The following is a 14,409-nucleotide window of genomic DNA, read 5'->3' as shown; positions in this document are numbered from 1 at the left end:
CGGGTGCGTGCCCCGGTCCGGGAGGATCCCACATGCCGCGGAGCGTCTGGGCCCGTGAGCCATGGCCGCTGAGCCTGCGCGTCCGGAGCCTGTGCTCCGCAACGGATCACTTTCCAACCTGCATTTAAAAGAGGGGGAGACATCTCACCAAGATTAGCGGTGTGTTCCAGGAAGCGAGAGAGCAGGGCCCATGCCACCACTGGAGTCCCACCGACTGGCATTTGCGTGCTCTGCCCTCTCCCTCCCCACCCCCACGCCCTACCCCACCTGCTCTGGGAACAGGTGCTCACAGCCCTCTCCCTGGCTTGACTAGTTCCTATAGTTTATTCTCATGCTGCCATCTATAGGTGCCCACGTATTATCACATGCTGAGTCGGGCCGCTGACTTTCCTATCTGGTGCCAGTCAGAGATGTAAGAGGGATGCTGAGTCAGCCTCTAGGTTATTCTCAGGCAATTTCTTTTCTGGATGCACAGCCCCACATGTCTTGCTTTTCCCCCTGGAGGTGAGAACATATTTGGAGAGAAGGCAGAGCACAGAGGCTGGGGTCGGAGCAGCTCTGAGCTGCTTGAGTGGGGAGGGGGCAGGGTAAAGGGAGCTGCTACTGGGGAGAGGAGCTCCTGGGGATGTGAGTCCTGAGCCCACCCACCCATTCGCATCCTGCAGGTGAACACCTTCCAGGCCGTCCTGGTGTCTGACGGCACCTATACCTTCACGCTCTTCAATTATTACGAAATCAACTGGACCACTGGGACGGCGAGCGGCGGTGATCCCCTGACGGGTCTTGGGGGAGTGATGGCCCAGGTAGGTGGTTCTCTGGCTCATCCTCCTATGTGTTTCTGAAGCACTGCACTCTCTTCTTATGCTCTTAGCATCTGGGGGAAATCCTGCTTTGAACTGGAGAAGCGTGTCTGGTCCTGCAGGTGGACTGAGGGACTAGTCTTGCCCATCTTTGATACCTGGATCCGGGTGTGGCATGAACTAGCGGGCCATTATCACCTGAAATGGTGGCCCCAGAGACTCCAGGAAAAGGGGTCTCTTGATTTCAGGTGTGCTGAAAACAAGATGGTGGGCAAGTAAACCAAGGTGGGGGGGGGGGTTAGGGGATGATGTGCGTGCTCAAAAGTCTGCTCTTCCTTTTGTGCTCTAGGCAGGATTTAATGGTGGAAACATCACCAATTACTTCAGCCTTCCGGGGTCAAGAACCCCTGATATTGTGAATATCCAAGAGACCACAAACGTCAATGTTCCAGGTCGCTGGGCATTTAAAGTTGATGGGAAGGAAATTGACCCAGCCAATGGCTGCACCTCCAGAGGTAAAGGCATTTCCTCTTCTCTGAGGCAAAGCAGGGTTTGTTTCGTTGAGATAGACAGGCAGGCTTTTAAGCCATGGTAGGGGGGACTCCTGGCTGATGCTTTACCCTTTGAAGTCTCTCCTCTGGGTAATGGAGATCAAGGTAATTTTTGCATGCACGTTCATCGCTCCAGGAGCTGAAACCCTGCGCTGGCCATACCGCAGTTTCTGAAGCCTTTGCCTGGGGTATGAACACAGCTCCCCATTGGGAACTACTGCACAGTGGACGAGGCTCTTGAATGATTCCGCAGCCAGAGGGACAGAAGAGAGCCCTCCTGTTTAACATTATTTTTGTTGTCGTTGTTGTTGCCATGTCCCCCTTTAAATTTTCCTTCTCATCTTTGCTCCTGCTCTACCATCTGCACTTTGTAGATCCATGGGAGTGGGTGAGCTTGAAGCATCACCAAGTCTGTACGAGAGAAAATCAGTACCTCCTAGTATGATTAGAAAGAAAGGAAAAAACGTGTCATAGTCTTTAGGGTAGCTTCTCCTAAAATCCTCCAAGAGCAGCAAAACATGCAGGAATTTAGGGAGAATCAAAGCCGGCTTTAGGTCTGTGTGAACAAGCTGTAGGTGAACCTCCATGGGTTTCCTTTACATTGGCATCCAAAGTTTGGAGCCTCCTCTGAAATGTCAAAACCCCTTCGGATGTACAAAACAGCCCAGGACTCTCACAGGGACACCATGGTTTATAGATTCCTGCTTCTTATATGTCTAAAAGTATTCAGAAAACAGGATTTCTGGGCATATTTCTGCCTCTAGGAGTGGAGGCTATAGCAACTAGAATTAGTCAATCATCTATGCATCTGTCTGTGCGTTTATCTACCCATCCACTCACCCACTCACCTACCCACCCATCTACCCATCTACCCATCTACCCATCCATCCATTTAGCCTTCCAGCCACTGCATCTTTCCAAATGTGCTTAGCCAGTCTCTTAGGTTGGTGAAGATGGTGCTTGCTCTGGACCCCCATGACCCTACCATGGTAGAGAAGACAGCACAGAAACAGTGATGATACAATGTAAGACCTATTATGAGAGATATGAGTGCAGGGTACTGTGTAAGCACAGAAGATGACCCCGGGGAAAATCCTTCCAGATTCCTAAGAAAGTTATGGGTTGGGATGAAAATTTCAGGTCTCTTGCCCTCCTTCCATTGAGAGCATGGCCAGGTGACCTCTGAGTCTCGGCACCCCTGAGGGCTTTGACTTGTGTAATAATCAGAAGGGCCATATTCACCTGATCTGAAATGCCCACACCCTCTGCCCCCATCCCCTGCGCTGTGGTCACACTTATCAAACCTCTGCTTTTGCTCTGAGGAAAGGTCATTTGTGAAGATGGCCTGCCTGGGCATCTTTGCCTCTGTGGACTCTGTAAAGTCCTCCATGTTCGGAAGAGCAAATAAATGTTTAGAGCTAAGCCAGTATTAAACTGGACAGAAAAGAATCTAGCTCCAAAGGTCACCAGGATTTCAGAGATTGCACTCTCCTCCCTTACAGAGTGTAAACACATCATCTAACGTCTATGAAGATACCAAACCAATGCCCCGTTATCTCTCTCGCTTTTATGGCCTGGGCTAGGGACCTACCCAACGCCTCTCGCCTTTGTCCAAGTGTCATGGAGCTGACTGGCTGTGGCCGTGCTACCTAAGTGCCAGGTGACAGCCTCTCCTTGAGTCCCGGGAATGAAATGCTGTGATAATGGAAAACACTGGCTCACAGAGCTGTGGGGTTGGTCAGATGCCAGCAGTGTACAAAGTCCTCACTTTGACTTCATTCTTTCCCTCCTGAGTTATGGCTTTGGGTTTCATATACAGGACAAATTCAATCTCCTCATGCAGGCTGCTGTGCATTTTAATGTGCCACTGGACATACATCAATCTAATGAGATGGGGATTTGGCCTGGGCGATAACGGGGGAAGTGTTGCATAGAGCTGGTTTATTATATCATCATTTTGCAAACAAAATTATCTCAGAGTCTACCTTTTGGTCCAAACCTCCTCTATTCAAAGACATTTCCCCCTCATTTATTGGAAGCCTGAGAAAGCAGAGACTGGAAATCATACCGAGTGGAGGCTGTTAGAATATATGCAGCCTGGGTGAGTGCCAAAAAGCATTGAGGTCGGAGGGGCCTGTTTTCAGGGCTGATGCATCTGACCTACTGGGACTGTGAATACATCTATTATCCCATTCAGGGGCCATATGAAACATAACTGCCCGTTGAGACATAATTGTTCCTGTTGGACAGATATTGAAAGGACTGTCCAACTGCCATGGCTTCTGCCTGGGCTCACCTGGCAGCTTTGTGCTCTGCATTAGGTCTTCAGTTTTATAAAAATTTGAGAAACCTTTTCAAACTACGGTTTCAAACTATAGTTACTCCTGGTGTATGATATTGTTTACAATTCTTAATGTTGTATCTTTGATACTTTCCTTTTCAGACAGTCTCAATGTACAAATACTTCTACCTTATTGACCTGTGCCAACTTTTTATAGCATCTCTGTTCCCCAGGAGGCAGGGATGAGAAAATAACCTTGTCCACCTTCTATGGGTCAGAACATTAAGACAGGTGGAAGTCCAGTCAGTCGTCTTGGCAGTTGATTGCAGATTTGTGACCATTGCCCAGTTCTCTTGACCCCGACCCCCAACCAAGGATTAGGTCATAGCCCCCAGCCCAGAGATGCTCCCGTGTCAACTGAAGGTTGATATGAAGAACTGGTAGATTTCAAGGTTTTTGGTGGGGGAAATCATTCATTTAGAGAAATGGTTTTAAAGACTGAAAGCCTACCAAGGCAATAGAAGTATTTTAAACATTAGCACATCCCTTAGGACCATTCCCCTCCCCATCTCACTCTCCTCCTGACGTAGATTCTGTCAAGAAGTTCTGTCCAGGGGATAAAGAGAGAGGAGTGCTGGACTTAGACCGGGCCTAGGGTGAGGGGAGAAGACGACTGGTGTAGGTGTAAGTTCTGCCTAAACAGTGTCTGTAGGATTTATGAGCCCGGAAATGTGGGAAGCCAGGGGTCAACCCGTTCCAGAATCATCCCAGGAGGCCTGGGATTTAAATTTGTGGGTCTGACTCCTGATTCTTTTCTGGCACATACTGAGCCCCCAGCAGCTGTTTGTTGAATGAGTGGATGAGTGAATGAATGATCACGTTAGCAAATGAACCGACAGTGTTGCCGAGTTACCCGGGGGGGTGGGGGAGGGCCTTCTTTCGGAATACCCTTCCTCTTATCGCCGAAAGGAAGGCAAGGACTGCCGTGTGTCCTGGTGTATCCCATGGAGTGAGACGATGTGTCTTTCCTTGAATGAAAGCGTGCTCACCAGTGGTGGTGACAATAATGTCAAGAGCTTAGATTGGATTCAGACGGACTTGGCTTGGAATCCTGGCTTCGCAGTTGAGTTGCTGCGTGATTTGGATGAATTACCTAACTTCTCTTAAGCCTCAGTTTCCTCACTTGACAAGTGAGGGCAACACTTCATACCTAATCGGGTTCTTTTGAGGATTAAACGGTATAAGGCAAGTAAAGCCCTTAGCCCGATGCCCAGCACAGAAGGTAAATGCTCAATAAATGTTAGTTCTACTGTCCTTATTCCCCAGGACAGTTCCTTCGGCGAGGGGAGGTGTTCTGGGATGACCTGAACTGCACCATCAAGTGCCGCTGTCTGGATTTCAACAACGAGATCTACTGCCAGGAGGTCTCCTGCAGCCCCTACGAGGTGTGCGAACCCAAAGGCAAATTCTTCTACTGCAGCCCGGTGGAGACCAGCACGTGCGTGGTATTTGGGGAGCCGCACTATCACACGTTCGATGGCTTCCTCTTCCACTTCCAAGGCTCCTGTGCCTACCTGTTGGCCCGACAGTGTTTGCATACTTCCAGCCTCCCCTTCTTCAGCGTGGAGGCAAAGAACGAGCACCGGGGGGGCTCAGCCGTCTCCTGGGTGAAGGAACTCTCAGTGGAGGTGAATGGCTACAAGATTCTCATCCCCAAAGGAAGCTATGGAAAAGTCAAGGTGAGACCCTCTCCGTCCTTCACGGGGAGATGGAGAAGCTGGAGGTGCTTCAGCCTGGGGAAGACTTTCCCAGATCTACTGCTGTTTGCTCTTTGTACCAAAAAGATGCATGGATCTTTGTAAAGAGCCATGCAAACATCTTGTAAAATTCTTTACTAGGCTAAATTTTGTTTGTACAAGAGCTAACCTAGGCTTTCTCTTTGACATGTCTATCTGCTGTTTATCTTAAAGTACATTTAACTTCTTAGCTGACACACACACACACACACACACACACACACACACACACAAGCTCAGACATAACTGGGAACAGAAGTAAATTGTTTCTCATGAACCTGGCTTGCAACAATGGTAGCCACGTGGCCATGCCCTGGAGACAGTGCAAACACAAAGTACAAACCCCTAATTCACTACAGCTTTTGATTAACAGTCCTCACATCCCCCCATCCTGTTTACCCTAGAGCTGTGGCTTCATTCTCAGAGAAACGTCCAAACGTCCAAACTGATTGGTATATCCATGGGCACTGCCTGTCCAGGCAGCTGGAGTGGGCTCGGTGACTTCTTTAGTGAAACCTGGGTGGAAAGTTCCCCTGAAAGCTTTACCCCTTTAACAGAATCCCCCACTCCTGCTTGGAATGGGAGAGCACACAGATCTCTGTGGTTCGTTTAGCATATGCAAATGACTCCTGTCCCTGTCTACCTGGATTTCAGGCTGGGGCATTGACAAAAGAGGGAGAACAAAAAGCCAGTAGCAATTATTCAATCTGTGGAGGCCCCAAGTTTCATGATGTTAATGGAGACCTCAGGGCAGCCATGTATTTATTCAAGCAATAATAACCAGGACCGCGAGGGGTTGATTGCTGCAACCCCATGCTGTCCTTAATCCCCAAGCATGGAGGTCATCACAGAGATTACAAACCAGAACTGATGCCAGTGTAGGGAGGTCTTTCTTTTTTTAAAAACGTGTTGTAGTTTTAATTGATGCAGCGTGTCCAACAAAAGGCAGCACCAAGGAACTAATTCCACTTTTTCTGGCTCTGCCCTTCCTAGGTCTGTGCAGCGTATCAGTGCCGTAATTAGAAAAGTGGGCTATTACAGTGGTTAAAATGCCAATTTGCTTGGTGTTTGGTTAGTCTCCCTAGAGACAGCTCTGTAAATCAAATCAGAGGTAAGAATTCGGCTGCAGAAGTTTGGGGTTTTTCCCTTTTAAATTTCTGTTGTGCTATTGAGCACCACACTTGTCCTTGTGGATAGATGCTAACATTTCCAGCTAGAAAAATGTTTGCTAGCTCTCCCCTACTTCCTTGTCTTGTGGGGATGATGTGTACAATATCTGAAGTTGGAAAAGAAAGCTTCATGCTGTATTCCTATTTTCCATTTTGATTAAAATTCTTTTCCCTTCACAGTCAGACTCTTTTTTTTTAGAAGGAAAGGGACACCAGCCCCTTGCTTTCAGGCCCAGCAGCTCTGCTAATTTTGCGTGGCTCTCTTCCATCGTCCGAGCGTAGGGCATGGATTCCTCAATTTTCTGTAGCGACAGGGAGATGTGGACGTGAATGTAAATGTTTCAGAAAGAAAAGGTTATGTGATTCCAACTGCAAGCAAACAATGGGTCCCTTTTCCTTTTGCCAAATGGCTTCCGAGCGTCTCTGAATACACCTGCCCTGCTGGGGAGGGTGCCTCCATGATGGCAGAGACCCCACCCGGGGTGAAGTGGGGACAGGCAAGAGGGGGTGGGAGGCAAGAAGGAGCCTGATTTGCCAACTTTCAGACACGCAGGGCGGGGCCTTGCAAACAGATCTTAACGAACAGGTTGCCTTTCTCCATATGCTGGGATTAGGAACTGGGCTCTGAATATGCATGTTCCCCCTTTGAAATGTTCTCAAGCGACAAGTAAACAATTTAGGATTGTGTATGCTAATAGGGGCCAAAGAAAGCCAGCTAACATCCATATATAGTAAATGTCTCCTTCTAACTAATACTTATCCGTTTTCATCTTTCTCCCCCAGATAAAACTGAGTAGTTTAGGGTACACCAGGGAAAAGAGTGCCAACGCCAAATAGCTGATGGTGACGAAGAGCTCTGATTCTGGGGTCAGGTTTGCACAAGCCTTGGGCCACCACTGCCAGCTGAGTGGCCTCTCTGAGCTTTACTTTCTCCATCTGTAAAATGGGGTAATCGTGTCATGTCTAGAAGGCAGGGCTCTTGGCTGTAGTTTGGACTTGGCTGTCTCAACTCAGCACTGAACAAAGGCAGCAGGAAGCAGTGGAGGGTCGGGTCCTGTCACCCACAAATAATGCAAGCCCTGAATCTCAATTTCCTCATCTGCAAAAGGGGCAGATGGTAAGGACCTTCTTAGGTTGTTGTGAGGATGAAATAGGATAACCACATGTGCGACGGCTAGTACAAAGCCTGGCACCCAGTAGGCACTCAGTACTCATTCCCACACTGCCATTCCCACCGAAAGTTCTTCTCGTTCTAAGGCCTGTCCTACGATGCTACTTCTCTCTCCCAACCTTGCTCCCACCTAACCTTGCCCCTACCCACTCCTGGGAGAGACATGGTTAAAGGGGGTCCTGGCTGGTACACAGGGAGAAGAAGGGAAGCAAACAGGGAGACTCATCAACATTGGCTCATCAGGGTCTGAGGACTGGGACAGCAGGAAAGAAATAAGAAGCCATGGGCTGGGTGAGAGTCCCCAGCTGCTCCCATTCCAAGCCCTCTGGGGTACAAGCACAGGACTCTATAAGGTGTGGCTGAAACTGAGACATGCATGAGAAAGAAAGGGGGAGAAATGACCACTTATGTCGAAAAAGAAGGGAAAATCTGGGCAACGCTGATGGGCAGCGTAGGGACACAGGCAGTGTGCGTGGGACGAGATCGGTTGCAGCAGGGGGATGGTTGTGACATCCAGAGACAGTCCCCCCCCACCCCCCGCCGCACCCTGTGGCTTCTGCTCTGAAGCACAACCACTGTCCTTTGTTAGCAGGGGCTGAGTGAGAGGAGAGGAGGGCATTCAGCGAGGGAGGTGTTTGGCATTTAGGATTATACCGCCTTGGAGATTTCACTTCCTACATCTCAGCATAGAGCAATACACCAGAATCACCCAGCGCTCTCGCTGGCTGACCTTCCTCAGAGTGTGGCTTTTCTCATCCTTGTTGGCTAACTTGCTACCTGGGAGATAAGGATAAATCAATCAACCCCTGGGTGTTTTTTTTTTCTACTTCCTGCTCTCATAGGATGGCTTACATCTCAAGCCTGTTTTTTTTGTTCCCTTCCCCCATAAGTCATACTAATTTCTAGGGACAGAGAATTGCACATGCCATTAGCCGTGGTAAACCTTGGGAGCGATGCTTGGACAGTCTATTGCCTCACTTCCTAGACAACGCAGAGAGTTGCAGCAATGGTGGCACTAAAGACCCTTGATCTTTCTGTGTGCCAGAAATCAGTACAGGTGCAGGGCAGCCTGGACGTGCACTTACAGTCAACCCACCAGGGCTGTTCTAGGACTAACCATCCATTCCAGCCCTCAAAAGTGATGTCTAGAGATGCCAGGCACGTTAAGGGTGAAAAAGAAGAAAACTAACTCTCTGTTGGAGGCTTATCAAGCCACTTACACATGGGACTCACTCTTTTTTTTTTTTACATCTTTATTGGAGTATAATTGCTTTACAATGGTGTGTTAGTTTCTGCTTTATAACAAAGTGAATCAGTTATATATATACATATATCCCCATATCTCCTCCCTCTTGTGTCTCCCTCCCACCCTCCCTATCCCACCCCTCTAGGTGGTCACAAAGCACCGAGCTGATCTCCCTGTGCTATGCGGCTGCTTCCCACTAGCTATCTATTTTACATGTGGTAGTGTATATATGTCCCTGCCACTCTCTCACGTCGTCTCAGCTTACCCTTCCCCCTCCCCATGTCCTCAAGTCCATTCTCTACGTCTTTGTCTTCATTCCTGTGGGACTCACTCTTGATTCTTCCCCCATTCCTCACTCCCCCCAGCAAAAAGCCCCAGGCCCTGCGGAGTGTCCACCACGAGCTGTCCCTCCTCCACGTCCGGGTGCAGGTCAGGCCTCGCCCTCATCAGCCCTGGCCTCCAGCACCAGTTGCCCGCCTGATTTCTCTGTTTCTAATCTCCACCTACTTCAATATACCCTTCGTACCGGCCAGAGTGGACTTTTTTAAACACAAGTCCAACCACATCATTCTCTTACTTAAAACTTTTTGGAGCTCTTCCTACAGAAGAGAAATCCAAGTTGTTGGTTTTGTTTTTGTGGCGTTTTGTTTTCTCTTAAAAACATGCTTCAAAGGCCCTCCAAGATCTGTTCCCAACACAGAATTCAGAGCAATTCTTCCAAGACGGAAGTCAGATCATGTCGATCTTTTGCTCTGGGCGCTCTCTTCGCTCTCGGCTTCCCTCAGAGTCACAGCCAAAGTCTCTACAATGGCTGACAAGGCCGTGCCTGTTGTGGCTGCTCTTATCTCTCTGCCCTCCCCGACCACTGCCTGCTCCTGGCTCTCCGCTCCGGCCACACTGGCCCGTGCGAACCCAGCGCCCAGCACACTCCACCCCAGGGCCTGGCCATCCCCTCTGCGTAAGCCACTCTCGCCCCAGATAACTGCAAGGCTTCTTCCTCATCTCAAATATCCCCTTCCCCGTGGGGTCTTCCTCGACCCTCCTGTCTAAAATTAGAAACCCTCTTCCCTAGCACTTTGGATCCACATTCCCAGCTTTACTTTCCTGCAGAACACTTTTCTGATGCTGTTATGTATTTTACATATTGGTTTTGTTTGCTGTTGGTCTCCTGAAGAGGAATAGACAGTTCCAAGAGGCAGGGATTTTCGTCCGTTTCACTCATTGCTAATCCCCAACTCTTAGAACAGAGCTTGACACACAGAAAGGGCTGAGTTGACATCTACTGAATGAATGGACTCTGCCTGTGTCCAGCTCTCTCTCCAGCCGCCCGTTCCCTTCCCTCTGCAGTACAGTGACACCCCGATGACTGTCCCTATTCTCATGCAGCTACTTCTAACCACGTGATTTTATTCACTTGTCCTGGAATTCTCTGCCCCCTACTCTTCCTTTGGCTGCTTCTGTTTTACCTCTAAAGACCCAGGTCAGACTTAACTGCTCCTAAAAAGCCTATATGACCCCCCGTCCCCAGGCTGGATCAGTGGTCAGGTACCGTTCTCCCACTGCATCACTGCATCACCTATGAACGCATATTTAAAACTGTATGTCATAAATATCAATTTGTGTCCCTCTTCCTCAGTAGACCCAGACCTCATAACGGGCAGAGACGATTACTTTTTTTATTCTTTATTTCTCAGCACCTAACATCGTGCTTGGTACCCAGTAGGTGTTCAAATTTGTTGTGTTGAACGATGGTATGACATAGGCCTGGTATCAGGAAGTGACAGGGTGAAACACTCAGAGAATAACACCAGGGCAGCCTCAAAACTCGATGGTGGGGACAGTTTATAGAGCACCTTCCAGCTGGGAGGAGGGGTTGGGGTGCTAAGGGCAGCAAGGGGGTCATGGAAAGTATGTGCCTTAAGCTGAGACTTAAAGAATGGATTTCGAGGAGAAAGGGGGAAAAGCCAGGTAACTAGTCTTTCAAGAAAAGACGTGAAGCTGGCCCAAGAGCCAGCCAGGAAGTGTTGACAAGCACCTGGTCCCCAGAGGGGTTTAGAGTGGCACTAAGCAATGCACGTCTGTCACAACTCAAACGCTGGCCTGCTCTCAAAGGTTCTGGGGCCTCTGCCTTCCTGGGAGGCAAGCCCGCTGGCACCCGAGCCTTTTGGGGGCCACTCTCTCTGTGGCGCTGAGTCGCTCCATCCCTCCCCCCTTTCCTGACCTCAGCTGGACCCACTGCCCTGGCCCCTGCTCACCTGCCTTTTTACTATTGCTGTTGTTGGCAGGTTAATGACCTAGTGGCTTCTTTGCCCGTCACCTTAGACTTGGGGGCGGTGAAAGTCTACCAGAGTGGCATGTCTACTGCCGTGGAAACGGATTTTGGGCTCTTAGTGACGTTTGACGGCCAGCACTACGCCTCCATCTCCGTCCCAGGCTCCTACATCAACTCCACTTGCGGGCTTTGTGGGAACTACAACAAAAACCCTCTGGATGACTTCCTGCGCCCCGACGGCAGGCCAGCCATGTCAATCCTAGACCTGGGAGAGAGCTGGCGGGTCTACCACGCCGACTGGAAGTGTGACTCGGGCTGCGTGGATAATTGCACCCAGTGTGACACGGCCACCGAAGCCCTCTACTTTGGCCCCGACTACTGCGGCTTCCTCAACAAGACCGACGGCCCCCTGTGGGAGTGTGGCACTGTCGTGGACCCCATGGCCTTCGTGCACAGCTGCGTGTATGACCTGTGCAGCGTGAGGGACAACGGGACACTCCTGTGTCAGGCCATCCAGGCCTACGCCCTCGTGTGCCAAGCCCAGGGCATTCCGATTGGAGACTGGCGAATCCAGACTGGGTGTGGTAAGCTGGCATCCTGTCCACACGGAAGGCCACGCCTGTGCAGGGGGGCCGGGAGAGGGTTTCAGGGCTCCTCGGAGAGCTCCCTGTTAAGACACATTGCCCGAGAGTCAGGGTGAGGTTGAAATATAGCAAATGATAAAGAACGAACTGTAAAAGCATCTTGACCTTTCTCCTCACCCAGTACTGTGGCCAGAAAACAAGAAACCACTGATGGGCATCCGTGCAGGAGACACGGAATGCGTGGCTGGAAGAGGGCCCTTAGCAGGGGTGGCCCGGGCAGAGTTGAGCAGGGAGGGGGCCGTTTCTGAGCTGGAGGTGGCTGTCCCCACAGCTGTTGGGGACATGTGGACACTGGCCTGGGGAATCAAGAGCAGCCTTTGGGAGAAGAATGCACCTCCCAGATGGAACCCATGGCATTTTTGTCCTTGGATGTTTCCTCTCTACCTTCAGGTTCTGTGACTCCTGCTCTAGAGCATTTCAGCTGGTCCAAAAGGGGCAGTAGACAGGGCAGGTAGCAGACCCGGAAAGAGGCCTTGTTCTAAAATGCCGGGTGGTGAGGAAAAAAGCCCCCAAAGTGTGGGAAATCCAGCTGTCCCCTTGGAATTACACTTTTGGATTGAGCGTTTGGAACAATTTAGCTATCTTATGTCTTCCTTCTATACAACTTACATCTCTCTCACTTTTCCTAGTTATGTAAATGTTAAAAACGGGCAAACGAAAAACCAAATTGCTTCTTGGAATTTTGTTTCTTTCCTGGTCCTTGGTTTTCTCCATATGAGTAAACCGAAAATTATTATCCGTGCATTTGAGAGTGCTATGGAGGTGAGATTTAAAAGTTTCTTTCAGTTCCAAGGCCAGAGGGCAATTTTTTCCTATCTGTATAGGTTGGATTCATATAAATCAATATGTATCAGAATCAATTCTTAGAGAATTGATCAAACTACTAAAAGACAGTATATTTAAATGTTTTTGTGTGTGTGGACTGGCCAGCCTCTATCATGCCTGGAGTATCCATACCCTGATTGAAGTTGAGATTGAATATGACTTCTCTTTGACCCTTGTGCAATCCAAGGGCATCCAATTACCTAATTTTTTGCCTATAATGGTTATTTTTTTTCTAGTGGTACTACTATCCTACCCTCCACGTTCCTCTCCCTGTCTCTCATTTTAGTGGGATGAATTGTATTTAAATCAGAGAACTCGTCTACCAGGCTCTTGAGTCTCCGCCTGTTGGGGTCAACCAGACTCAAACCAGATTCAGATGGTCTTAAAATAAGAATCGAAGCTTTCCAAGGCAAGAAGGGCCTTCAGAAGGCATCCAGTTCCAGTTCAGTCTCCTGGGGGAATAGGCACACAGGTTCTTTTCAGATAGCTAAGGTTCTTTCTTATTTTTAATATCCCAGAGAATTCATTTTCACAGTCTTCTTTGGTCCCTGTTTGAAAGTTCACTTTTTCAAATTCCTCCTCTAAGAGTTAGATTTTTCATTTCTCCTGTGAGTTGGATTTATTTCCTCCTAGGAATGGGCCGTGTTCTTTAAAGTCAGACCAACTTATATGCCCATCAGTTGAAGATCTTAAACCATCTCGATGGTTGTAATTCACCCAGTACTAAAGCTGTATTGAATAATCAGTCGAGTCTAGTTAGGATAGGAACCTGAAGTTTTATTTCAGTCAGGATGATCCAGTGAGATCCCGCCCCATCACATTGCTCAGTAGTTACTACCAGAGCAGCTGCGCCCCTTGCGCACCCTCAGTCTCCCTTCCCCCAGTGAGTGGTGGCTCGGCCTTCCCTCCAGGCGCCAACTGGTCCAGAAGGAGCGTTCTTCCTCCAGGCCCCCGTGCGTGGTGGATCTGGCCGGTTAGCCCCTGGGTCATTCACCTTGTCGCGCTCTCTCCTCTCCCCTACGTCAGTGTCCATGGTGCAGTGCCCGAGCTTCAGCCACTACTCCGTGTGCACCAGCAGCTGCCCGGACACGTGCTCAGATCTGACGGCCTCCCACACCTGCGCCATGCCCTGCACGGAGGGCTGCGAGTGCAACGAAGGCTTTGTCCTCAGCACCAGCCAGTGCGTCCCGCTGCACAAGTGCGGCTGTGACTTCGACGGCCACTACTACGCCATGGGCGAGTTCTTCTGGGCCACGGCCAACTGCACGGTGCAGTGCCTGTGCGAGGAGGGCGGCGACGTGTACTGCTTCAACAAGACGTGCCGTGGCGAGGAGGTGTGCACAGTGGAGAACGGCTACCAGGGTTGCTTCCCCAAGCGGGAGACCTTGTGCCTGCTCAGCCAGAACCAGGTGCTGCACACCTTCGACGGCGCCGCCTACCCCTTCCCCGTCGAGTTCTCCTACACGCTCCTCAAGACCTGCCCTGAGCGGCCAGAGTACTTGGAAATCGACATCAACAAGAAGAAGCCGGAAGCAGGGCCTGCTTGGCTGCGGGGTCTCCGGATCCTGGTGGCCGACCAGGAGGTCAAGATAGAAGGCATCGGGGCTTCAGAGGTCAAGGTAAGACCCTTGTGGCCTTGGAGACTTTCCTGATG

At 49.9% G+C, this 14,409-nt stretch overlaps 1 protein-coding gene across 21 annotated transcripts in view; it reads left to right on the top strand.

Moving 5' to 3' along the window:
• TECTA (tectorin alpha) overlaps positions 1-14,409 on the top strand; it is a 79,407-nt gene that overhangs the window by 18,666 nt on the left and 46,332 nt on the right. For 20 of the 21 annotated variants that reach the window (XR_012333288.1, XR_012333290.1, XR_012333289.1 and 17 more), the window contains 5 exons: positions 666-803; positions 1,150-1,315; positions 4,959-5,371; positions 11,300-11,870; positions 13,782-14,374. Coding sequence is in view for 18 of the 21 variants with exons in the window: in XM_073808064.1 (XP_073664165.1) it covers positions 666-803; positions 1,150-1,315; positions 4,959-5,371; positions 11,300-11,870; positions 13,782-14,374 (1,881 nt within the window). In the remaining 3 variants the exon portion in view is untranslated. The remainder of the gene's footprint in view (positions 1-665; positions 804-1,149; positions 1,316-4,958; positions 5,372-11,299; positions 11,871-13,781; positions 14,375-14,409) is intronic. The other variant, XM_073808066.1, reaches the window with a different exon arrangement.

Source organism: Tursiops truncatus, chromosome 8 (genome assembly GCF_011762595.2).
Source record: "Tursiops truncatus isolate mTurTru1 chromosome 8, mTurTru1.mat.Y, whole genome shotgun sequence".
Lineage (NCBI taxonomy): Eukaryota > Metazoa > Chordata > Mammalia > Artiodactyla > Delphinidae > Tursiops > Tursiops truncatus.
This window is presented reverse-complemented; position numbering and strand designations above follow the sequence as displayed.